At 38.2% G+C, this 27,853-nt stretch overlaps 1 protein-coding gene across 1 annotated transcript in view; it reads left to right on the top strand.

Moving 5' to 3' along the window:
* LOC135463004 (tight junction protein ZO-1-like) overlaps positions 1–27,853 on the top strand; it is a 102,863-nt gene that overhangs the window by 36,365 nt on the left and 38,645 nt on the right. The window contains exon 3 of the mRNA XM_064740324.1: positions 4,608–4,723. Coding sequence (XP_064596394.1) covers positions 4,608–4,723 — 116 coding nt within the window. The remainder of the gene's footprint in view (positions 1–4,607; positions 4,724–27,853) is intronic.

Genomic DNA, 27,853 nt, shown 5'->3' with positions numbered 1-27,853 from the left:
TGGGAAGCTGTAGGAAAAGTTTCAGCGCAAAGATGATATCCTGATGGGAAGCTGTGGGAAAATCGTCAGCGCCAAGATGATATCCTGATGGGAAGGTGTAGGAAAAGCTTCAGCGCCAAGATGATATCCTAATGGGAAGCTGTAGGAAAAGTTTCAGCGCCAAGATGATATCCTGATGGGAAGCTGTAGGAAAGGCTCCAGCTCCAAGATGATATCCTGATGGGAAGCTGTGGGAAAGGCTTCAGCGCCAAGATGATATCCTGATGGGAAGCTGTAGGAAAAGCTTCAGCGCCAAGATGATATTTTATGACATATATATGTACAGTCACTTACTTCTAAAATGCTCGCCTGCCAGCAACCTGCAGATGGTCATGGGTTTCCCCCAGGCTCTACCATCATAATACTGGACGCTGTCATATAAGTGAAATATTCTTGAGTGCGGTGTAAAACACCAATCAACAAAACCAACTCTGAAAGTGCTCTTTTGTGATAAAATTTTTAGGTCATTTAAGGTATACATGTACGTGCATGAACAGAACGTTTTTACTCTACTCTGTAAAACTCATCACATACTTGTTCAAAAAGGATGCGAAAATAGGACTCGTGTTCCTTTGGTGTGATTGTCTATGTTAGTGGTGGACTTGTCAAAGTGAACATAAAACCAGAATCTAAAGCTGTGGGAATTAATAAAGTAGTATTCCAGAAATGTTATTAAAATATTTCAAGAATTCTACACCGCTTAAAAACACATTCTAACTGAACTTAGAGCTACTGTTACATGTATATTGTAAAAGAGAAAAAGGAGGGAAATTCTCGCGTAACTAAAAACAGAGTTTAAAAAGCTTACGTTACTGGGAAGCTTTTTCACTTTCATTGCCTCAGATACAACATTTGTAAGTTGTCTAATTTGTACATGTACCTGTAGCATCATATCTTATGTTGTGAGGAAGTGTTTTTCTTTTTATCACTTGTTATTGCTTCATGGCCTAGCAGTAAGAGTGGATGTGCAGCACAGTGACCCAAAAGCCTCTCACTGATGTCGGTGTAAGTTAAAGTCCAGCGCGTGCTGGTTTTCTCTCTGGTCGTACTTGGTAAGGTTTTGTTGGCAACCTGCGCATAGTCGTGGGTTTCCCCCTGTTCTGCCCAGTTTCCTTCCACCATAATCCTCGTTGCTGTTATATAAGTGAAATATTCTTGAGTATGGCATAAAACGTTTTATCAAGTAAATAAATAGATAAAAGTGACACATGTCACATGTGAAATTGCATACATGCTTGTGAAGACATTGCCTTGAATTTTTATCTGTGATAAGCAGCTGTGTCAGCTGATCTGTTGATCAGTCAGATTTTTGACTGTCTTTTAAAATGGTTTTGTTCACTTAATCAGAAGTCTTAAGTGCAAGATGACATTAACTTTTGGTGGTGTGTCGCTGCTACAAGTGTTGCTAATTTGTGAAAAGCTTGTATAAACTACCTGCAGATATTTACCCAGCTTAACTTCAAAAAAGATGTGTGTCGCTGCTAAAAGTGTTGCTAATTTGTGAAAAGCTTGTATAAACCACCCGCGGATATTTACCCAGCTTATTTCCAAAAAAGTTCCATAAAATCAGAGGCATCAACAGTGTTTCACACCTGTGGAAGGAAATTTTGGTGATGAGTGAATGTGAGTACACCTACTGTATAGAAGCAAAAACATTTTACACCTGACACTTTTTACTTGATTCCAATTGATTCATCATTGGGCCACTTAGGGTTTTGCAAGTTTAATTAATTTCTTATCAGAAAAGCTTAAGTTTTGTGATCAAATATAAGGCCTGTGTGCGCCTCTGAAATTGCATTTTTTACAGGTTAAGCTTTTGGGTGAAACTCAGTAAATAAAGGAAACGATATTACACGCTCTGCCACATGATGTGAATTATTACATGTAGTCTGCCACATGATGTGAATTATTACACGCTCTGCCACATGATGTGAATTATTACACGCTCTGCCACATGATGTGAATTATTACATGTAGTCTGCCACATGATGTGAATTATTACACGCTCTGCCACAAGATGTGAATTATTACACGCTCTGCCACATGATGTGAATTATTACATGTAGTCTGCCACATGATGTGCATTATTACATGTAGACAGGTTTAAAACACTACACGGTGTATCACAAATGAAGAAAACAGTTTTGAATGCAGATGGCTTACAGCTTCAGGTTTCTCTGTAATTGGTATTTGTGTCATGAGGTAGATAAATGCAAACTTATAAAAGCTTCTTTCGGTAAAAAATTAGCTACAAAACCACCTGTTGACGTAAATTAAATGTAGGGGGGAAAAAAAAGGCACAATGTTGTTTTGTTTAATAGCAGGACAAAAAGTTCAGTTAAAACGTGAATGAATTTCACAGCGCATGATAAAAACAAGGCAAGAACTATAGTAAACATACGTCAAGTTCTACCTACCTATTTTTAACATTCTATTTTGGTGCGTATTTGTGTGGTTTGGAAAGCAGGGATGTTTTATCTGGAGATAGATCTGACATAATGCATCATATTTACAGCAGGATAGTTTTTTATTTTGCTTGACATCTCTCATCACCAAAAATGTCTTCTGCCTCTGACGTTGTGTACATATATATATCCTGGAATTTTTGCAAAGTATGTTGTACGTGCACGCAGCTAACCTTAAAATCTTTATGACAGTTCAAAGAACATATAATATGTTACAGGTGCTTAACGGAAAGGTTTTCTGATAATGAGAAAATGATAGTCAGTTTAGAAAATGTTGCCAATAACACTGACGACAGACCCGATCTTACAAAGTCCAGCATAAACAAACAATATTTTTGGCCAATAGTAGGATTTTTTTATCCATGTCTCAGATGATCTGGAATATCGACTACCCGCACACTAGCAACATTTGTTTGTTTTTTTTGTCCATTAAAAAAAATACATCATTATATATAAAACAAGAAAAAGCATCGTGTAGTTTGAAAAGTGAAACTACATACGAAAAGCAACAACACAAGCATGCATAGTGCAGGCCCCGTAACTGTCCTAACCAGAAGGAGAAGTATGGTGGTGGGAGACAGCCCATTAGCGACCCCTTCCTGCCCCTTAGCGACCCCTTCCTGCCCCTTGTTGGCTGGAACCCCTATACACATGTACAGAGAACAAACCAAGTGACTGGGAGATGGCACCTGTGTGCTGTGTGCTCTGGGCATTAGGCAACATAAAAATTTACAAATGGTGAAAAATATTGGGATTCTGGTAGTTTCAATGTATTTCAGATTTTTTTTCTTTCCTATACCCAAGTCTGTATATAATACAAGCCAAGATTATTTATTCGATTAAAAAGAAATTAGGCAAAACTGGCAACCTGAATTATATTTTGGGAAAGAAGCCAAAAAAAAAAAGTCTAAATGCTGTTTTCTGATAGCAGGATAAGTAAGCAGAAAATATGAATGAATTTCATGTCTCTGTAAAAAACAAACGGACAGAAGACTGTGTTGATTGTACATCTGTTTTTAAAGTTCTGTTTTGGTGCATGAATGTGTGGATTTGAAAGGAGGGATGTTTTATCCTGAGGCAGATTTGACGTAATGCATTACACTTTGTAGAGAATTTTTTTTTTTTTTCCTTGCACTTGACAGCTGATTGTTATCTCTTCCTGTGTGGGATATTTGACAGGGGAAGTAAATCTACAGCTATATAACACAAGAGTTGCCTCCCATGATTACAAGAACTAATTTTTACCAAGTTCTTTTGCAGTAGGATTCAGTCGATTTGCAGGCTGATTTGGTGCTTATTTGATGACAGCACTGTGTAAACACTGATAATGTTATTTTTTTCTTGCTCTAAACTAAGCTGCTTTATTCAGTATTATTTGTATGAAAATGAAAAGCCTATTTCATGCTGATCTGCAAATATGGTCTTCATTATTTTTGGCATTTTTTTTGACTGTGATTAAAACAGAAATGAAGACTGGGGTACTATGGTGGACTTTTTGGACCATATTGAACAGGCTAGAGCACAGTGATGTCACAGATTCTTTCAGAAGACCAGAGGATGTGTACAATCTGTGACATCACTGTACTTGTAGCTTGTTCAGTATGGTCCAAAAATTCCAGTGTAGTACCTTTATTTGTTTATTTCTGTTTTAATATTTCTGTTTTTAATTTTGTAAAAATGTAAAATTCTTTTAAAATATTGCATCACATCAGACTTTGCTACTTAAAGGGTATATAGGGGCCTCTGTGGCTTAGTGGGTAGCTGAAAAAAAAAAAACTACTGTATTTTCACTTAGCTTTTAGCATTTTTCAGGTGACACATTTTGTTTGATTTAGATTGATTCATCCACCTTATAGGACCTCTTTAAAGTTGGATGATTTCTTGTGAGAAAAACTTAAGTGGTGGCACCAAAAGTATCATTTAAAGGCCTGTACAGGTATGCGCCTCTGATAGGTCTGCCAAATTTATTGTAAATAAATATTTTCTGGGACAGTGTTTTAAATAATCCTTCATCTTACATTTTTCAGTTAGGTGTTTTCTTTGCCTTGAAGGATGAATGAAAGTGACAAACATGATAATTTGTGATTATTTTTTTTTACGCAGGAAAAACAATATAGACTCAAGTACATCCACACTGGACTCCAGAGGACGATCTCCAAACAGGAAAAGTCGTGAGAAACTCCACAACATGGAGAGTGACGGGGAAGTGGAAGAGGTAGGTCATACCTGTATTGCTCATCTCACACACCCCATAATTCTTTGGTCCCTTCTAGGTACCTGGTAGCTCATGCCGGCTTCCTCTCTGGCCGTACGTGGGCAGCAACCTGCGATGGTCATGTGCCCGGTTTCCTTCCACCAAAATGCTCTTCACCGTCGTATATGTGAAATGTTTTTGAGTACGGCATAAAACACCAATCAGATAAATATATCAAAGATGAAAAAAAAAAAAAATGTACTTATTGCAAGCAGCCCCAGACTTTTCAGGCTCACTATAGGGTGTATTCATGCAGCTTCACACAGTGTTAAGTAAAAGCTATCATTAATGCTTTCAGTTTATGTGAGGATCCAGTTTATTTGAGGATCCAGCTCAAGGGTATGTTGCAGCATAAGCCTGCCAGATTTGCTATAGCGGCATTAGATTTATGCCATTGAAGGATGGTAAATCTAATTACCTCCCTTGGGACAGGAACTTACCCTTTCCAGCTATTGTTTAACATCATTCTCAGGTGGAGATAATTTTCCAGCTTGGACCTGATTTCATTATTTTGTCTGAAATGATTCCCAGATTTCTCCAACACACATACTGTATGTGGGGCAGAGACTTGCATTGTGTTATTTAGTAAACAATTAATACTTGATTATTTGTTTTTTGTTTATTGACAACTAACAAATTCTTCATAATACTGGTTAGCATGCTAGTGGAGCTCATGCAGTGACCCAGGAGCCTCTCACCATTGCGGTGGCTGGATGTTCAAGTCCAACTCATGCTGACTACCTCTCTGAGAAGGTCTGTCAGCCACTTGCAGGTGGTCAACTGCCCAGTTTCCTCTCACTATAATGCTGGCCACCATAATATAATAGAAATATTCTTGAATGTGGCATAAAACACAAGTCAACCTCAAAATCTGTACAGTGCTGGTCTTGTTGCTATCACCTTTCAAACTTTGACTTTGATGTAGCTGTTGTTTCTTTTAGGCCTATCATATAGTGATTGGTAATTCAAGGTATTTGTACGCTGTTATATCTTATACAAGTGTCCTGTTAAATTTTGTCTTTAAATCGCTCAAGCATGGCCTGGCATAAATCTTAAGTTTGTGTGATTTTTTAGTTGGACAAGAGATTGAAATCAAACAGAAACAACTTACCTCCATTAAATACTGAAGGATTTGCGCTGTCTTCACAGACATAAAACATTTTCCCTTAAAGCTTTTAATTCGGTCAGAATTTGAAATTCAAGATAGCCAAACTACTCAAAAACTTACAATTATCGCATGCTGTACCATGAGTTTTAATTTGGTCACAATTCAAAAGTAAGGCAAATCAAAATCGCTTGATTCTTATCAGATTACAATATTCGCATGATCATTGTACATGCCCATAGAAAAAAGCAGAATATATGTACACATCAGGCATTCTTTTGTTCCTGTTTTACTTCCTACTCAATGTGCTGTTGTAGTGTTTTTAAAGTGTTCCCAAATTGTTAAACCCTAGATTATTTCTTGTTAAACCTAGCATGTGGCCAGGAGCTGGGACCACTTTCACACAGAAATAGTACTTGTACAATATGGCAGGTAGAGGACAACGGTGCATTAATTGTGACGTACAAAATATCATATGTCAAACGCACGATAAAAAAAATGCCATATATGGGTTTGTGAAAGTGGCCCCCGGACCGTTGTGTCAGTAAATTAATGTCAGTATTTGTCTCCTGCATGGAAAAAAATGTTACAGTTCTGTTAATAACATGTTTTATTGGTGAAGTGGTCAATATATGAAGAAAGAAAAACGTCTGCAGTGTCTTTCTCGAAAGGAGGATATTTCACTTTGAAAAATAAACTTCACGTTGCATTTTTTGGCAAGTGATTACCTTTGTTATGTGTCAGTATTTTCAAGTTGTAACGACAGGGTGATCTCCCTTTGCTTGATTGTCATTTCACAGCATTACACATGTAGTGCATGTACATGTGGTGGACCTATTTTGCCGAGTCAGCATTTCAGGAGACTCACAAGTTCACTCAGTTGTTGATAAGACAGGGTGGGGGCTCTTGCAAACTGTCGCGGCTAAAAGACATGATTTTACGGGCGACGGACCCGGCTACGTGAGATGTGTACTCAATCTAGCAAGTATAGTAAAGTTTTGCCTTCTAGCTGGATAAATTTGAGACAGCCTCAGCCTCGATATCTGCGTGAACTTGAGGGTCTCCTGAAATGCCGACTCGGCTTATTGTGTCAAGTTAAGCCTTAACCAACCAGGTTGCTCACAATTCTTTTTTTCACAATACATATATTTAAAACATATGTAATGGTACATTTGTATACGTTAATGAAGATTTTGTGAAACATTTTCTTCAGCGGATAGGGATTTCTTGGTAATATCAAAATAAGAAGCAAGTATTAACCTGTTGTTGAGAATCTGTCCAGTTACAAAGGTCCAGTCTCAGGGTGAAAATGATTGCCATTCAATCGTTTACTTTTTAAGAACTCAAACTGATAAATGATTACCTCAAATTGAGCTCAGCTCATAACAAAGATAACTTTGAATCATGGAAATATTCATGCATGATTCCCGACACATAAATGATTGTTTGGTGAGTTTTATCCACTCCCATTTTACTTGACAGTGTCCTCCAAATGGAGTCAAATACAAGTCACACCTTTAAGTCAGACTGAATGAGCTCATCATTGTGACCGGCTGGAAGTATCAAACATTTTGAGCCCTAGGGCTTCATTCCAACTTTTGTCGCTTTGTAACCACAAGGAAACCACGCGTTCTTAAGGTGTGGAGAATAGCAGAGTAACTGTACATTCCTTGATAAGAAAAAGTACAAGACATGAATGTGTAGTTACAAGGCCCTTCCCTTACTTAAATGGTTGCATTAGTGTTTCAGCAGTTGTAGGGAGCAGAGATACGAATTGCACAGATAACACAGGGGCTATGTTTTAGTTCTGGTTCTTTATGTAAGGCGACGTGTACATGTATAACCTACATGTACATGTATTCTGCAAGACGAATTTAGGAGAGTGTGGCTGTAATACTCCCCTGAGGGAGAAATTATGGTTTCAGTGAGTTGTCACAACAAGCCTTTAAACAGTGGGACTATGCACAATGGGCCATCCAATGGAGTATCCCATATCTAGCTTAAAGGAAAAGCCCTCTAGAAAACAAAGTAGACATCCCTAAGTAGACCATTTAAAACTGTGCATAAATACATTGTATACTTTCATTTTTTTTTCTGAAAGGAGTTGTATGTAAAGGCGTTCACACATTTGAATTCTAAGCTAGGCTTTTATAGACCATACTATCAGAGTTTAGGAACTCTGACATCACAGGAAGTTTTTCCAACCCTGATCATGACACTGAATGTTGGAAGAACTCTTTTTACCCATGGGTAAAAGTTTACTGAAATAATGTTCCCAAAATTTCCTTCCTTCTGTTGAACATTAGAGGAGAAAAAGGTGATGTGACATCGGAGTTCCTAGATACGGTCAGTATGGCTCATAAGGCCATATCAGTTCTCAGATATGTGGATACCTTTCAGTAATCTTAAAACAAATCTGAAAAAATAAACGAAAGTGTGTTTACACATAGTTTTGAGTTTTGTGTATGATGAAACTTACTTCATATTTTAGCTATGTTTTTTCCTTTAAATGCTTAAGCTTAGGAGGATCAGGTACGCTTATTTGCATTTATGAACGACCAGAAATGTTAATGTTTGAGGAAAACAAGCATGATTGGTCATAAAGTAGACCACTTGATGGCCGCTGTGTTTCCACAAAGGTGGCCTTTCTACCAGTTAATGTGTACTTAGTTAGGTCTGGGCATTTCAATGAACCCATGTCACCTGACCCTTCAGGGCCCAGCCCAGGACAGTCTGCTGTATACACACCAAAAATCTGTGGCCAGTAATTCTCACCTGAAATTTTCAGATCATATTGTCAAGATTAGAGAGTTTAACATTTCACCATTCTGTGGCATAAGAGCTAACTGTAGGTGACTTTCTAAATTACCAAGGGTGGTTTACTGTGAGCATTCTAGTTTCTTTCACCCATAACATTGACCTTCATATTGGTTAAATGAAAAATTTCTGAATGTGGTGTCAAATAAAGAAATATGCAAGGTTATTTTGTTGGCTTACGAAAAAAATTTTTTTTCTTCAATTTGCTGTAAACCGAAATATGTTAAATTAAAGTACGGTAATGTTTCAACTCTTCGCACGTTCAAGCAAATTCTGAGGGCATTATTCTGTGTACACTAAAAAAATTAATCTCTGTGTTGGCCTAACCAACTGATGTAATTTTGTCTCCAAAATCAAATTAAAAACGTGCTTAAATTGCAATTAAAGTTGCTCTTTCATATGCGTAAAGGCTGAGGAATTATGGTAAGATGCTACACATACATGTATTGTCTTCATCGGCTACCTTTGAAGAAGAGAAATTGTTACTGCTATTTAGTATTATGTGTACATAATGAAATCTTGTTTCATAAGAACCATAAAAATAGCTCATTTTCTTGCTGAATGCATTTCCAAAGTCCAAAAGCTGAAGTAACCACAAGATTTTGACAGAAAACAGAAATATTATGTTCAAGTACATTGGAAGGCGTCCTATGATGGACTCTGTGCTCAGTACAGACCGATTGTTTATGGGTGTACATATATATCAGTATAAGTATCCTGGTGATAGGGTAACACTATACTCTGGGGTGACACTAGATCCCCTGTCCCCCCCACCCAACACACACACACACCACCACCACCACCAGGGCCAAATGATACCTGTCTGTGAGGAAGTACATGTATGGCTTGTGTCTGGATCAGTCAGAGATACATGTACCCACTGTCCCAGTATTACACATGGACCTAGGCTCTGTGTTGCTAAGGGATGATGGGTGAAGTTGATTAGAAGTATCATGGCAACGTATTTCTTTAAGATATGTTGCCATGGTAGTTATAGTCAACTTGAAGGTATTTTTTGTGGAATCATTGCTGGGAATGAATTCAATCACTAGACACAAAAATTGTTTTATTTGATGAACATCTACATGTACATTGTACATTAATTACGTTGATGTCTGATGTTACATTAAGACACAACTCATTGTCTCATCAGACACCATACGTTGGAAGATTTGCCGCCACCCTACGGATGATCCATAATGCTGGCCACAGTCGTGTAAATGAAATATTCTTGAGTACAGTGTAAAACGCCAATCAGATATATAAATAAAGCTCTTTGTGAAAAAATGGCAAAAAAAAAAAGTTTGGATTCAAGGCTTCCTACATGTGGACAAAAGCTGAGAAAGTCTTAACCAGTTGACCAATGACCAAATGTACGAGTGAATGTTTACAACTTTGCTGTAAGTAAAATTATCTTATTATTACGTCGGTTGGATGTTTAATTGTTAACAAATGTATCTTGCTGGTTTTAATTGAAGAATTCATCAGCAACCAGAACGATGTCATCTCAGCATTATGTGGTAAGACTAAATGATCACACATACGCTTATGTTGTCTTGTTGGCAGAGTTTGAGCGGGCATGTTGTATAAACTACACAGTGCTGGGTGTGCAGGCTTGTACGCTTCTGTCTTTGTTATTTATACCAGCAAATGTTTATGTCCTTGGTTTTCAGTGAAGATCGCTTCGAGTTGTTGTGCTTACTTATTGTTTGTCAAAGCTATTGATGGTTTTGGTTTCATGTTTGAATTTATTTGTTTGATTCACAAATATTTGACTTATATGACAGCAACCAGCATTATGGTGGGAGGAAACTGGGCAGGGGAAACCCACAACCTTCCGTAGGTTGATGCCAGACCTTCCCACCATGCCCGTAGTGTAAGCCAGCATAAACTGGAATTGAACTCACAGTGACTACATTGGTGAGAGACTCCTGGGCCAATTCGCTGTGCTAGCGGGCTAACCAACTGAATCACGGAGACCGCAGTTTGAATTTATTTGAGCATTTATTTGGCTTTTTGACTGTGCGGAGAAAATAATAGGAGATGCCAAAATGGTTAAAATGAGGTTGATACACAGTGAAGCTTTGATAAAAGTCATGTTCTTGAGAAAGAAGGAATTGAAAAAGAATGTAATGTTTTTGAATTTATAATAAAATTTCAAAACTATGGACCATAAAAAAGAAAAACAAAACAGTCCTTTCCAGAGATTCTTCTACAGGAATTAAAACAGTTCAGATTTTGTCCGTTCTTTCATTGTGTGCATTTGCGTTTGGAACATCCTCGTAAATCTCATCTCAAAAATAGCTCTTTGATTCTTGTGAAAGTATTGTACAATAAACAAACTTATAAATAAGCAAAAGTTGTTTTTTTACAACTGCGTGATTTAGGTGCAGTTACTGGCTGCCATCTAGTGCTATAAGTTTGACAGACACAGTTATCGCCATTGACAGCACCAGGTGTCTCTGATGTCACCCATGTACCCTAAATGACCTCAAATTACAATCACAAAAGTGCATTTTTGGAGGCAAGTAAATGTTGCAATATGTTATTTTTAGTGCTAAAGCTCACAATTTCTCAGTAGAACATCATCCCATGTTCCAAGCAGACCTCAAAACATCTTTCTAAAATCGATGGAACTCGCAGTATCAGAAAAAATGGGCAAGTTAGTGATGGACAAAATTTATGGTCATTTAGGGTAGTCATGGTAATGAATGCTGACATCTATGGAGTGTTCTGTATCCATGTCAGCATCGTAACGAGGTAAAACTTTGTCAAAGTGGCATTAAACCATAATCACTGAGTACATGTCAGCATGTGTCATGGCCTGGGCATGTGTTAGGGCATGGCATGATAACAAAAACAGTCACGCTACATGTAATTTTGAAATTAAGTGACCATGGCAATGACAGAATACATGTATACTTCATTATGTAATGGCTTATTAACGGCTTGTTATTGGAGTACAATATTCCTGATACCTGCATGAAGGAAAGGGATTTTTGTGTATAAAGAATGATATTTTTTTTTTGTTTTTGTTCTATTTGTTATATGTTGATGTACATCTGCATGGTGTTTGGTGTGTGGATTATTGTATTGTAGTTCGTGATTATGTCTACATGTATGGTTACGTGAAGGGAGAAGTATCAGGGTTTTCTTCATGCAAGTAGTACTGGTATCTCACACTGTAATCTGTCCAGTTCTTGAATATAGCATTTAGCATCAGTAGAGTAATAAACATTGTTACACGTCACAAATCTGTCTCTCTGCAATGCATCTGTACCACATATGCTGAACTTTACAGTGCACAGGAAGTATTGAATGTTACTGTGTAATATGTCATATTGTACAGTGTAATATATCATGTTGTACAACATAATATATCATATTATACAGTGTAATATGTCATATTGTACAATTAATGTCATATTGTACAGTGTAATATGTCATATTGTACTATGTAATATGTCATATTGTACAATGTAATATGTCATATTGTACAATGTAATATGTCATATTATACAGTGTAATGTGTCATATTGTACAATTAATGTCATATTGTACAATGTAATACGTCATATTGTACAATTAATGTCATATTGTACAATATAATATGTCATATTGTACAATTAATGTCATATTGTACAATGTAATATGTCATATTGTACAATGTAATATGTCATATTGTACAGTGTAATATATGTCGTATTGTAATATTTCAGACTGTAATAACGTATGCCACACTGTGAAATACGTTGTTTTGAGCAGTGTTGTAGGTTATACATGTGTAAGTACTCACCGATACATAGCAGCATTCTTACAATATATGTATCATGAGCACATCAACCTCAGTTTTTTTTCTACTTAATTGTTCTCTACGTGACGTTGTCAGGCTGACATTTTGTTTATTCACTAGATATGCCTGTGTCACATTTTGTTTATTCACTAGCATTGCCTGTGTCACATTGTGTTTATTCACTAGCTTTGTCTGTGTCACATTTTGTTTATCCACTAGTTTTGTCTGTGTTACATTTTGTTTATTCACTAGCTTTGTCTGTGTCACATTTTGTTTATTCACTGGCTTTGTCTATGTCACATTTTGTTTATTCACTAGCTTTGTCTGTGTCACATTTTGTTTATTCACTAGCTTTGCCTGTGTCACATTTTGTTTATTCACTAGCTTTGTCTGTGTCACATTTTGTTTAGTCACTAGCGTTGTCCATGTCACATTTTCTGTTGAATCCTGTATTTACACCCTGTGATTGCACATTTGTTTATTTCTCACTTATCAAAGTCTGTATGATCAGTGGGGCTATTTTCCAACACCCCTTTCCTCCCAGGTGGTGATTTGGCTATTGTCCCATGGCCTCATTTCTGTGGTTGCCCTCAATCTGGTGTGTGTGTTTGTTCTGTATTCAATCTAACACACACTCTAGTCCTTGTTTACTAAACATGCCAGGTAAGACTATACCTTGGTTACATCAACTACAGATAAAGGGCCACCTAAACAATGGAGGTTTGCTCAGCTTCAGCTGTCCTGAACTGGTAAGGGGAGATATCAGCAATCACACAAAAGTGGAAATGTAAACAGAGAGGACAGTTCAAAAAACAAAAAAAAAAACCCTGAGCAGACCAGAAACAGGTTGAAATGGAAAGTAGGGGTAGGAATTATTTGCATTGTTAAGGGATATATCTAGCTGTGATTGCTGTACATGTGCAAGATATATTATTATACAGAGATTCATTGAATAAGCTAGTATTACTTAGCTGTACAGATAAACTGAACAGGTTACAAAGGCACTGATTACCTGGATGTGTTTGCTGTAAAACAAATCTTAGCTGTACGGGTAAACTTAACAGGTTACAAAGGCACTCATTACCTGAATGTGTTTGCTGTAAAACAAATCTTAGCTGTACAGGTAAACTGAACAGGTTACAAAGGCACTCATTACCTGAATGTGTTTACTATAAAACAAACCTTAGCTGTACAGGTAAACTGAACAGGTTACAGAGGCACTCATTACCTGAATGTGTTTGCTATAAAACAAATCTTAGCTGTACAGGTAAACTGAACAGGTTACAAAGGCACTCATTACCTGAATGTGTTTGCTATAAAACAAATCTTAGCTGTACAGGTAAACTGAACAGGTTACAAAGGCACTCATTACCTGAAAGTGTTTGCTATAAAACAAATCTTAGCTGTACAGGTAAACTGAACAGGTTACAAAGGCACTCATTACCTGAATGTGTTTGCTATAAAACAAATCTTAGCTGTACAGGTAAACTGAACAGGTTACAAAGGCACTCATTACCTGAATGTGTTTACTATAAAACAAACCTTAGCTGTACAGGTAAACTGAACAGGTTACAAATGCACAGATTACCTGAATGTGTTTACTATAAAACAAATCTTAGCTGTACAGGTAAACTGAACAGGTTACAAATGCACAGATTACCTGAATGTGTTTACTGTAAAAGAAAACAAAAACATGTTTGTAATGTTCAACATGTTTTGCCAGTCATCCATTCTTCAGTGAATAGAATAGGTTTATTTGAATGGTGTAAAACACCAAGGAAATAAATAAATGAGTTTATTTGGAGTTTTTTTACTCAAAATACTGTTGGAAATTTGTTCAGTTTGGCACTTAACAACAATGAGTCGAGGACTTTTGGTGGACCAACTTGATTTCGGTGTGTTCTGATTGTAAAACGTTTAGGTTGGAAAATCTAGCCTAAGATGCAAATCTCGCTGCTGTGTGCAAGGATTGAATTTCACTGGTGTCGATTCACTTTGTTGAAAGTACGCGTAATGTCACTGCCAACGTTTTCCCTCGGGATTGAAATGGTAATTGCAGCATTAGGACAATACTGTGTGTGAGACTAACCCTGTGTGTGAGACTAAACTCTGGAGACTTCTGCAGTCAGTCAGCTAATCAGCATGCGAGTTGTCATAGTGTTAAGACAGTCTCTGTGACATAATCCTGTGTGTTTCTATCAGCTTACCTGAGGGTAACTCTGTAAGAACAGGTACGTGATCTGTTGATTGATTACATCATGACAGGTGTGATGGCATGGGCTAGTTTGTTTGTCTTTTTCTGGTCAGGGGGAGGTAATCCTGGTGAAAAGAGTGGGAGACCAGAGGCCTTTTTCCCGAAGCTCACTTATCCAAGTAAACATTTAACTACCATCACAATGTAATTGTAAAGATATGATTAAATAGGTTTGTGATTCTACAATCAGACCAAATTTTGGTTTTGTAAACCAGCTTTGTATGGCAACAACTTGTTACCCATTGGTTGTTTGTAAAATCTGAATATTTGTGCTTAAAGTTGGTTACACTTTTTTCTGTGCCCTAGGGGCTGATATTTCTCCCCTATCCCAATGACAGTACTTAAAAATCACAGCACACTGGTAGACCTTTGTTCCATCCTCATAATTATGCACAGTTTTACCCTGGTATCTCAAGCAGCAGTCAATGAGTAACAATTTCCGTTCCCCTTAAAGGCCCCAGTGTGTGTGTGTGTGGAACAGGCCCAAAGTAGAGTGTGTGACCCAGAATGTTATAATCTGCCCAATCATGGTCTATTGTGATGACTACAGGGGAGCCAGGGTGGTGGGTGGGGGTGTGATAGTCACTGGAACCACCACATAAACACCTACTAAAGTCAATATTATTAGTACTCCTCTCGGGCATTTAGCTTTTTATTCCCAGACTGACCCTGGAGGAATTAGGCTCAGGAGATGCATGTGGTCTCTGAAGGGATATCAGAAAAGTTTCCTAAACAATTCAGGCTTTGTTAGCATGGTGCTGAAGGACTTTGATTGTTATTTGTATATGACCCACCCTTTAAAAAGTCAAAGGTCATTTTGGTACTAATTACACCCTGGTGTTAGCTCTGAGAGTTGATGTGCTCTTGGACTAAGCGATGTTGACCTGACTTAGATAACACTTGCACAAGATAAACAGTTAAACCTTCAAAGTTTGCCTGATAAATTTTATACTGCCATGACCTTGACATGTGACCTTGAAACTGCACCCAGGCCCGCTTCCTAGGTGGGTAGTTCAGCTGGGCCTGAACAATGTATAGAAGTTAGAGTAAATCCTCTTGTGACTATTTAAGGGTGTCCACTAACACAGAGTGCATGTGCACTACAACTGACCAAGACAGTATTGCATGACTACTGTTGACCAGGAGTAGAATGGGGACCAGTTACAGGACTGCTCCACGCCAGGTAATTGTATACTTGTACATATATCTTTATAGCTTTGAGCGCCCGGGTTCCTCGTAAGGAGCAGGAGGTGATGAATAACAGGGAGCTAATTGGGAGAAATGCTTATTTTTGCTGATTCCTCCAGCTTTAGAGTGCTACAGGACATTGACAACATCATATCTGAAGGCTAGACACATTCTGTTTACTTTTCCAGAAAGATTTTCTTGCCTAAAAGCCATATTTTTTTCATTTTTTTTTTAAATGCTAAAATCGTCTTCAATGCCTATTTCACCTGGGTAAAATTCGCTTTGTTTTCACCTCTAGTGAGTAAGACGTTAAACCCCAAGCATTCATCTCCAGTACTCTAGTCATATGACCAAAGAATGTACTGATGATTGGCTTAGAACAGCGATGACATCATTGCAAAACTATGAATATTTAAATGATGAGAGAAACTTCTCTGCCTGGAAGTTCCACAGTAATGCACATATACAGGCTCTATAAAGCGGAGCGGTACACGAGTAGCGTAACTCCGAAAGACTCACTTTGATCCAATATTTCGGCATCTTATTTTGCCATCATCAGGAGAACTAAATTTCAAATGTATGGAGTCAAAGCCACAAAATAAAGACTGTGTAAAATCAACATAAGATATAGATATACGAGAATAAAACAGTAAGATATCGTAGCAGCCAGACATGATCTTAACAGTATTCTACAATGGCTTTGAGAAGTAGAACACTACAGAAAGAAACCTCAAGTCCAAACTCAGCATTCATGTATATATTCTGTAGATCTTCAGCCTTTTCAACCTCTAAAGCACTTTTTTCAGTGTAATTTATGAATGGAGTTATTATGAAAATGATGCTAAAATGATTTGTTTGTGTCACTAAAGATGCAAGCATCATAAAACTGGGCAGTTGAATTATTTCTGTATGAAAATTATGACAGGGAGCATGGTTGAGGTTTTTCACATTGCAGGGTGGAAGAGCAGGCTGTCTTGTTATTGCTTCTGGACAGTTTTGTTCTTACATATATCTCCAAGTATATGCTGTTTGAATTCTGAATTACACTGTTGATAGAAACTTAATTTCTGACTGGTCCACATTTTCATGCCAAACTTTCTTAGACTGCATCATTGTGAAAATAGCTAGTTCGTGTTTGCTTACAGCATGCCCGGAGGAGAGCTGGTATTTAAATCTTTCAATTCTCGAAACAGTAATTTACTCTGGAAGAGAAGGGTGTATCCTTATTAAACATCAGTCTAAGTGTTTAATGTGTCAGACCTGCTCAAAGTTATTTCCTTCTGTAGTATGTCCTGTGGGATAATGGACAGCTGGGCGTGAGTTTGTTGTATTCTTGAAATTAAGCCAGTATATGAATTAACATTGTAATATTGCGGTTAATGGACATTCCCGTGTACTGTATTTCACCGAAATTTTGGTGTGTAGAAATGCACTAAGAGAAAAATATATAGGCCTTAAAATGATACTTTTGATGCCAACGGTGAATTTTTTTTTTAAAGTTAAAATCAGTCCAACTCTAAAACTCTTAACGGCCCTGTAGAGATGGATCAGTCAGGATCAAGCACAATTTGTCATCAGGAAAATGCTGAACTTTAGGTGCATGACAAAGTGTTATTAGGAACAATTTAATTCACGGCGTAATGCCAAATCCCCATTGGGATCAAGGTGTGGCATTAGCCAAGGAGATATTCTGAGCTGTTTTGTGTTTCACATTTCATGTGGTTACAGTTTAAGTTATCAGTCTAGACCAGGAATGGAAATAACTTTAATGAACTCGTTAAAATTCCATGCTCCAGATAAAATCTGACACCGGGATATTTGTGTGGACCAAAGCCTGGGTCAGGTTGTTATTGTATGAGAGGCCTTGAGCATAAAATAGGGAGTGTTTCAGCCTTAATGAGGTGTAACGCGATACCCTGTGCCCCTCCCTGGGGCATATACAAGAGACTGATACAGAAAAGTGGGGGTCAGCTGTGTAGCTTGCTTGTTGGTCATTTCTTTTTGATCTGAAACAGTTTCAGATACTTTCTTAGTTCTTTGGTGGTTTGTGTTAGACGTCGTTTTGGGAATTGGCCTTGCCATTATTGACCTGTACCTAAACGTCCTCATAGCTACCGGTATATGAATGTCTGTTTTGACCCATCGATTCATTGTTAACATTGGAATGCCTGTTATCCTGAGACCTTTTTGTTTGACGAAAATATATCATTTAAATTTATTTCAATTTATGTAATATGTTTGCTCTAAAAGTTCAGACGAAAAAAGTATAGTTTTGGATGGAATTAAAGATCTTTATTATGAATAATTAATTATGTTTTGCTGAAACATTATTCCGAAAGGGTATCATCTGAGGGAGTAAGTCTGATCCACTATTAGGGGAAAAAAAAGGAAAGAAATAAAGATGGGAAAATGAAGTAAAAAGATAATGTGAAATGAAAGGATTAAAAAGGCTTTTGAAGTATTTTGAATTAGTTTGTTGATTTGAATACTAAAACTCACACTTTGTAACTAGTGAACCTTCTCAAATTTCAGTATTCATTTTGCATAGGACAAAAGAGGTCATTACTCAGGTCCTTTAATTTGTCCTTTAATTGCAAATTATTCATCTGCTGGCCGAGTGCATCCAGCTTTTAGAGTGAGTGAGTGCTTGAGGTTCCAGCTTTTAGAGTGAGTGAGTGCTTGAGGTTCCAGCTTTTAGAGTGAATGAGTGCTTATGGTTCCAGCTTTTAGAGTGAGTGAGTACTTGAGGTTCCAGCTTTTAGAGTGATATAGTGCTTGGAGTTCCAGCTTTTAGAGTGAGTGATTGCTTGGGGTTTCAGCTTTTAGAGTGAGTGAGTGCTTGGGGTTCCAGCTTTTAGAGTGAGTGAGTGCTTGGGGTTCCAGCTTTTAGAGTGAATGAGTGCTTGGGGTTTCAGCTTTTAGAGTGAGTGAGTGCTTGGGGTTCCAGCTTTTAGAGTGAGTGATTGCTTGAGGTTCCAGCTTTTAGAATTCTCAGTAGTGCATGAATACTCAGAAATTTCTGGGCAATGGCTAAATGCAGTTTTAGAACAATATATCAGCTCCTGTGGTTTTAAAACATCATCATATCTTTTTTTGTACACCGGAGGATGTGGACTGTGTGTTGGCCAAAGCTTATTGTGGTTGATGTAGTATGTGTCTCTTCCAGGTTACAGAGGTACTTTACATGTTGCAGTGGCAGATTTCATGGTGGGGTTATAGAGGAACTTTACATGTTGCAGTGGCAGATTTCGTGGTGGCATTATAGAGGTACTTTACATGTTGCAGTGGCAGATTTCGTGGTGGCATTATAGAGGTACTTTACATGTTGCAGTGGCAGATTTCATGGTGGGGTTATTTTGAGGGCATATTATTTTCAGAATTGATCTGGTTTTCTTTGTTGTATTTTTCCTCATTTGCCTTATCTGTGTATAATTACCAAGAAACGGGGGATTGTTGAGTCTGGTACTGGATTGCTTGTACATTGTGAAGTCGGTACCAGTGCACTGTAGATGTGTATATCACATCACTGTACCTATACATATACTACTTCAACCAGAGCCGCGGTCTACCCTAGATCTGCTAGTTGTTAGGACACTGTTTTTTTTTACATTGAGAGAAAATATTCTCCAGTTTTTGATTGTCAAGGAAGGATTGAGTGGCTGTGAGAAAGGGAAAGCCGAAACAGCCCCTGTCTGTTTATCATGTTGTGATGAGATAGAGATGTGAGAAAATATACCTCTGTATGTTAGCTGATGTCAGACTGTACACAGACACACTGCAAATGACAGTCACACTGCAAATTACACCGTTACAACAGTCTCTGTCTGTTTATCATATTGTGACGAGATAGAGATGTGAGAAAATATACCTCTGTATGTTAGCTGATGTCAGACTGTACACAGACACACTGCAAATTACAGTCACACTGCAAATTACACCGTTACAACAGTCTGTTTATCATATTGTGACGAGATAGAGATGTGAGAAAATATACCTCTGTATGTTGGCTGATGTCAGACTGTACACAGACACACTGCAAATTACAGTCACACTGCAAATTACACCATTACAACAGTCTGTTTATCATATTGTGACGAGATAGAGATGTGAGAAAATATACCTCTGTATGTTGGCTGATGTCAGACTGTACACAGACACACTGCAAATTACAGTCACACTGCAAATTACACCGTTACAACAGTCCCTGTCTGTTTATCATGTTGTGACGAGATAGAGATATGAGAAAATATACCTCTGTATGTTGGCTGATGTCAGACTGTACACAGACACACTGCAAATTACAGTCACACTGCAAATTACACCGTTACAACAGTCTCTGTCTGTTTATCATATTGTGACGAGATAGAGATGTGAGAAAATATACCTCTGTATGTTGGCTGATGTCAGACTGTACACAGTCACACTGCAAATTACAGTCACACTGCAAAGTACAGTCACACCATGAATTACAGGCGCACTGCGAATTACACAGTCACACTGCAAAGTACAGTCACACCATGAATTACAGGCGCACTGCGAATTACACTGTCACACTGTGAGTTACACAGTCACACTTCGAATAACAATCAAACTGCAAATTACAGGCACACTATGAGATACACAGTCACACTGTAAACGTATGTTTACCTTTCTAAAAAAATGGGAAAGAAATGCAACATTTTTGTGTTTTCTCTGTGTCTTTCTGTGTTCAAAAATAAACTTATAGCATATTTTTCTCAAATGTTTGTTACGGGTAATTTATATTGGTGTTTACATCACTACAATAGTGTTTGTCACTGCTGGGGACCAGAGAGGAACTCATCGTAGTCATTGTCATTGTAGAAGCAGATTTGTGTTATGTGCTGTTTTGTGGTTTTCTAACCACCTTTGGTGGTGGCCATAAACCTCTATAAATAATCAGGCTGGCTAAAACTTTGAAAACATTCAGGGATTTACAGCAGTGTTTTGTGATCACAGACAATAGATGGGGTTTGTGTTGTTTGTGACATGATCCGACTCACCCCCCCTCACAAACTGCTTTCCTCTCACCACAACATGGTCTCTCTGTTTCTGTCTCCCCCTTTGACCCCCACAGTGTCAAGTTTCAGGGGGCTGCTCTCTGTCAGGTCCAGAATCTGCCAGCATCACTTGTTGCTGGGAGTCTGCTTGGGACAACACAGACACAGGGCTAATTGGTTCAGAATTGACAGGGTTGTTATAATCCCTGGCCTGGGATGTGAATTGGTCAGCTCTTCTGCCTTGTGGAGATTTGAATAAGAGGTTTTTGCAGAAATTTTCAAGGAAACCCAAAACTTGGAAGAATAACATTCGAGCAGTGAACACCAACTGACTTTGTTGTTGGCATCAAAGATCGGATTGTTTCCGTTCTAGGATTTATAGCGAGGAAACCCAAGTTTCTAGGATTCCTATGAGGACGGGATTGTGTGGGTTTTTTTTTTTAACCTTGAGATTTTAGCATTTGTGCCTCAGCTCATCAAGGGAAAGTAGAGGAAGTGGTTTTCTCTCTGGCATTCTGGAGGAGTGAAAAATTTGTCTAATGACCTGTTTTTTCCAAAGTCAAAGAATATATTTGTCAGAGGAATTCATTGAAATTAAATTCTGAGGATCATTGAGCATCAAGTGAGAATATTTGAGGAACTCACTGTTTTCATAATTTGAAAGAATTTGTGCAGAATTTTCAGACTTGTCACTAGTTTGTTTTGTGGCAAACCAATTTGAGCAGTTAAAAGCAGTAGAATTTTTGACAACTGCCCATTTTGAGATTTTGGTTACCATGGCTCGTCGATTAGGGAGCATCAAGAAACGTAAACCTAGTTACAGAGTTCATCGCCATAGCACCAAAGGTCGTCACCATCACCACCATCATCACAGGTCAAAGGTCAGTACTGTTTTGATCCTCATTCAAATGAACAGACTGTCTGTTAATGAGAGGGTTTTGGCTCAACATGAGCCTTGTTTACCTGATTCATTAGCACTTTATCCAAAAATCATGTCATAGTTTTTGGTCCGGTATGTGATTTTGGTTTTCTGTGCAGAGAAAAGCAGAAGTGGCTATTTTGTACTGTGAGACTTTAAATGATTTCACAATGTACATGTACATGAAAGTACACAAATTCTCTGAAATTGTTATCACATTTTTCAAGGGGCAGTAACTCTCCCACATCATTGAAGATCATTCTTTTACCAGTGAAAGGATTTACCTCCCTTGGTGTGTGCCTTGGTACACTAACATACCCTAAATGTCTATAGATTTTGTCCAAGACTAACTTGCCCATTTGTCCTGATTCTGAGAGTTCTGTTGATTTTAGATAAGTATTTTGAGGTTTGTTTGGCACATGATGTGATTATAATCTATGGGAAAATATTGTAAGTTTCAGCATCAAAAATAATGTTTTGTGACATTTGTTTGCCTCTAGAAATGTACTATTGTGGGCAAAATTTTAGTTTATTTAATGTGTATGTTAGGTTGGTGGTGTCAGAGGCTGCCAGTTAAGGAATTGTTTAAGCTTACAATTCTGCCAGGAAAAGGCAAGAGAAAGCTAATTACTGTCTTCATTAAGGATTAAGAGAAGGTTTTCTTGAGAGGCATGTGATATGGGGTTAGTTAAACCATATTCATTCATTCATTCATTGTGAGGTATAAAAAATATAGTACCCTTAATCTTCAACTTCTTCACATACATGTTTGAAATTTGATTTGGATCCTAAACTGTATTGCTTGAGCTGACCAACTCCAGAGCTTCACAAAAAGTATAATTTTATTGGCCTTATTCTTCAACTTTTTCACATTCTGATTTATATGCTCCCTTTTAATTTGATTTGGAGTCAAACTTTGTTGCGTAGGGGCCTCCGTGGCTCAGTTGGTTAGCGCACTAGCACAGCGTAATTACCCGGGAGCCTCTCACCAATGCAGTCGCTGTGAGTTGAAGTCTAGCTGGCTTTCTCCCAGGCCGCACGTTGAAGTTCTGCCAGCAACCTGCGGATGGTCATGGATTTCCCCTTGGCTCTGCCCAATTTCCTCCCACCATAATGCTTGCCGCATACCCTCACTTCTCAATTTACATGTTAAATGTAACCCCACTGTTGCAAAATAAAACAGAATTGTGGATATTTGAAAGGTGTATATTTTGGTAAATCGGTCCCCCATTGCGAATGGGTACAAATATTGAACCATGGGGTATACCTTTGGGTACACAGATTATGCCCTGTAAAGACAGAGTGCTCAGTCTGTAATAGAGTGCACGACTATGGCTATATGTCTTGCATGAAAAGATTCGCAGAGTGTACTTTTTTTTCCCTAGGTGCACTTTATTGTAGTTAATGTCTTGCTCTAGAACATGTGCCATTGGGATAATCCATTGTGGGACACTATGTCTGGTGTCTTTGGCATATCATTTAACTGAGGCAGCATTATGAAAATACATCAACATGAGGAGTGTCCTTGTACATTTCCATTACAGTCACCATATTTTTCATGGTGGGACATCATATTTTAGCAACCTGCTTGTTTTAACCTGGTCAGGGAAGGGTCAGTCATGCTGAAGGTAAGCCTATAAGTCTCTCGTCCCCGTCCATTGATCCAACCATCCCATGTGTAATCCTAGCTACACTTCATCCCCTGGTGTCCATGCTTAAATCCCTTATCCTTTACCCAGGCGCGTGTCGAAACTCTGTTGTTTACCAACAGCTTTAGGGTAAGGCTTAATCGCCACGGAAACGTGTTGTTGGCCGGTACTGGGGATGTTGACCAGAGCTGGAATGTCCATCCAGGTGAAAAAAAGGTCGTCAAGCCCTTCTCACCTGGAAACTTACCTGTAATGAGGATGCTGTCATCTGAGTTTAGCCCTGGTGAACAGCTGGTGCCTTGTGTATGATAGAAACAGACACTCTCTGACCCGAGTTAAAAGTGCTTGTACCCAAAATCCTTAGAAAGTTTGGCAATTAAGGGTTAACTTTGGATACATTTTGAAAAGATAATTTCAAAGATTTTGAAGACTAAAACGTATCGTTCAGGTATGAAATTCACAAAAATTATAACATTATCTGCCCAGATGAGATAAGATTCCTCCAATGTTGCAGAACATTCACTTTGAGGGCGTAGGGTAAAGTTTTGGTCTTGTCACAGCTGATTGATGCCTGACAGATCAGGTTCCAGTTTCAAAACCAGCACTTTTATATAGTTCAGGGAGGGTTGAAGCCAGGAGGTTTTTGTCAATTACCATGCAAAGTGGGACAGGGCTAGTTATTTCAGGTACCCTGGGGGACAAGCTAAGCTCTTTGATTTTAATGGGTAAAATGTAAATCATCAACCTATCTTTTCGACCTATAGAGCACTTTTTTCACTGGAATTTATGAACACCATTACCTTAAATGACCTTAACTTTTGTCCATGACTAACGTGTTCATTTTCCCTGGATCTAAGAGATCTGCTGATTTTAGAAAGGTACTTTGCAGTTTGCTTGGAACATGGGATCATGTTCTGTTGGAAAATTGTAAGTTTCAGTGTCGAAAATAATATTTTGTCAGAATGTTTCAAAATATGGGGTGCAGAGTCAGTTAAAAGGGTTGTAGAATTAGGGTATGTAGCAACATGTACTGATGTACATAAGTACATGTAGGGTAATTCAGTTCTCTCAACTTTGCACGTCAAGTACATGAAAAGTTACATATGAAGACAAATATATCATCTCCACTGTAGTTTAATCCTTTAAGTAGTTCAGGATGTTTAAAAATACTCTCGCTGTGACAAATTTGAAAAAAAAATTCTTAGTTTTTCCGTATATGCATTACCTGGTGGTGATGTAACTGGGGCTTGACCCAGTGAACACCTGACATGGTGTAGAAATAGCTTTGCTGATTCAGCAGTTTTGACAAAGACAGATTGGCCATGTCTTGAATAAGGCTTTGATATGACCGAGATGTAACAAGGGTGTTTTTATTAGTTCATGTATAGCCATTGTAACTGACGTGAGGATTAAGTGACCCAGTGCCTGTCTCGTGTGTTTCACATGCTTGACGGGTGACTTGGTCCAATTTAGGGGGGAAAGAACCATTAATATTACCTTAATATAACAAGGATTTTATTATTAGTGCAATTACCTGGATATTCTGTGTCATTGACGTAATGTTGAGGTGACCCATGACCGGCCGTGAGTCGCCTGATAGCCTCAGCTGATATGGTGGCAGGATGATAATGCCTTATAAAGCCATACCCCTGGAGAGATGCTGTAGGTGTGTACCTGTTAATTATGAAATAATCATCTGTGAGTAATCGGATATGCTTAGTACAGGTCAAACATCAATCATCTTACCTGAGCGATCTGACATACCTGGACAAGGTGAGAACAAAGAGTGGTGCATCCCTCAGTGTGAAGTTTTGTTACAGATATGCACTTACATGTACTCTGATTCCTTAATCTTTTTGCATGTGCAAATTTGGCATATTTTAAATTTGATTTTAGAGACAAATCTACATTGGTCGGATCGGCCGATTTCAGGGCTTCACAAGAAATATAATTTTATCAATCTACACAGCATAATGCCTTCAGCCTTCATGTCATTTTACACCAAGGCTAAGGGAACATCATATGTCAAATATTTGACAGGCTGACTTCTAGAAATATTTATTGTCACAGATAACAAGAAACAGTTACAAACCAAGTAAATGTTGGTTTTTGCTTGTTTTTTGTTTGGTTAGAGCAGAATTGGCATTGTACAGAAAGTGTTGGCTCTGTGCAAACAACATGTCTGTCAGAAACTTTCGAGGCCAATGTGATTTGATTATCTTTTTCTCTATTTTTGAGGTATTAAATATTTAAGACAACAACCATGATGGCACAGTTGGTAAAGCGTCAGCTTCGGGTCAGTCCTGGTGAAGCAGTACTAGAGAAAAGGGCAGTAGAAATCCATCCTGCAACAAGGAGGTACATTACATGCACTCTAAGGATTCCTTCGTTGTCATATGACTGAAAAACTGTTAAGTACAACTTTAAACCCCAAGCACTCACTCATTCACTCACTCAATATTTAAGACAGAACAGTGGGATTAGCTAGATCTGCAAGCAGTTGTCTTGCTGTGGAAGTTTTTTTTTTGTTTTTTGTTTTACCATAGTCCAGTTTGATAGTTAACAACTGCATCATACATGGAGATTTACCTGCTTTTTGAATGATGACAAAAGTAAATTTAACGGTCATTCAGGTTGCTGTCTATCTTGTTTTTGTCCGAATCACTTGAAGTCAAAGGTTATTCAAGACAAAGATGTCCAGGCTTCTTTTCTGGAAAGTACACCTTTAATTATATGTATTAAATAGAGCTATGTGATATGTGCCATTAATGTGTCAGTGCAGCAGGTAATCGGACTAATTTGCATGCTTGATTAACTTGCCCAAAGTTTGTTAAAGGTATGCTTGTGTAACTAAAAGCAAGTTTTTATCGTTGATATGCAGACCTTCAATGAACTTCAGTTAGCAGTGAAGATGTCATTCAAAAGTGAAACTTGAGAATTTATCCAGATGTTGTAAATTTGGATAAATTACAGAGTTACAGAAGTGCGAAGGGCAATAACATTGACCTGGTTAAAACCGTGAATATAAAATATGTGCCAGCATCAGATTTAGGGCCTGACAGCATCTTTGAAAATCACGTGAATAATTTTGGAAAAAATTTGAATGTTTTTTGTTTCCATGAATTAAATGAAAAACTATTCCCTTTGACCTGTAGAAATGTACGTGTTTCAGGTTTTGGTGTTAGAGATTGGAAATCCCGTAAGATCAGCCAATTTGGTCCATAGTTTGCTTTAATCAAATGAAGTGAGCATTTCACTTACATATGTCTAGAAGCTTGATTTAGCACACTTGGTCCCATGCATAGACCAGTGCACGTAGATTGTATATATGCATCTCAACCATTACTTTTCACCTGAATGACAAAGTTTGCATCCTAACATTTCATCCAGTATCAGACAAATTTAGCTGCGTTTGGCACAGGTGTGCATCCACAGACTTTTAACTCTCTGATTGCGAAATTCATCTGTTTTATCTGTTTACATTGCACTCTGCAAGGTAGTTTTGATACAGGTCTGTACAAGTTCAACTGTTGACGAGTTCACCTGAAAACTGCAGCACATTCCCTCACACTTGAGCCTAGAGCCCATCTGTGCACTCTGCTGTTTGCCGTACCTGAGCAGACACCTGCCTCGTCAGCATCAGCTCCTCAGGTAGCGGGCCACCTGCAGTCCTTGGTGCGGACGAAGATGCATTTTGTCATTGCTATAGGAGATGGTGATCATGGAATCTGACTGGAGTTGCTATGTGCTGCACTTGTTGACTTGAGGGCCTGCGTCTTTGATGAGGGCGGAAATTGTTACCTGTGGTTGTAGGATGATTTATTCCAGATTTAATGGCATCTTGACATCAGATTGGGCCAATATTGTCTGAGGATCAACCCCTCCCAGCATACATTTAGCCAGAATTAGAAATCAGCCCGTATCATTTCCAATTTTCTCCTATATCTCCTGTGTTCATTTTCTCATAATAGGGCTTCTCAAAGACACTGAGCACCCCCACCACCCCCCACCCCCCACCCCCCCAATCCAGGTGGGCAGAGGTGGCCAATGTCTCATGGAGATAATAATGCCGCATACTGCATCACCCTGAAGTTCTTTGTTTTGGTGTGCATACATGACATGCTATATTTCTGGTTTTTGGGGTTTTCATGGAAATTTCATGGAGATCTTTTCGGTTGTGCCTAACTTTTGTTTGTACATGGTGGTGACAAACACTGAAACTTGTTTTTGTCTAACACTGAACTATCCTATAGTTTGCCCCTACAGTACAGTTAATCTTTCACTCAGTCAATCACTGATTTGTTTTGACATGCTGATGTTTATAAGATGGGAGAACTTTTCAAGACAAGCTA

Source organism: Liolophura sinensis, chromosome 2 (genome assembly GCF_032854445.1).
Source record: "Liolophura sinensis isolate JHLJ2023 chromosome 2, CUHK_Ljap_v2, whole genome shotgun sequence".
NCBI classification, from domain to species: Eukaryota; Metazoa; Mollusca; class Polyplacophora; order Chitonida; family Chitonidae; genus Liolophura; species Liolophura sinensis.
The sequence above is the reverse complement of the archived record's forward strand: the minus strand, read 5'-3'. Positions and strand labels throughout refer to the sequence as shown.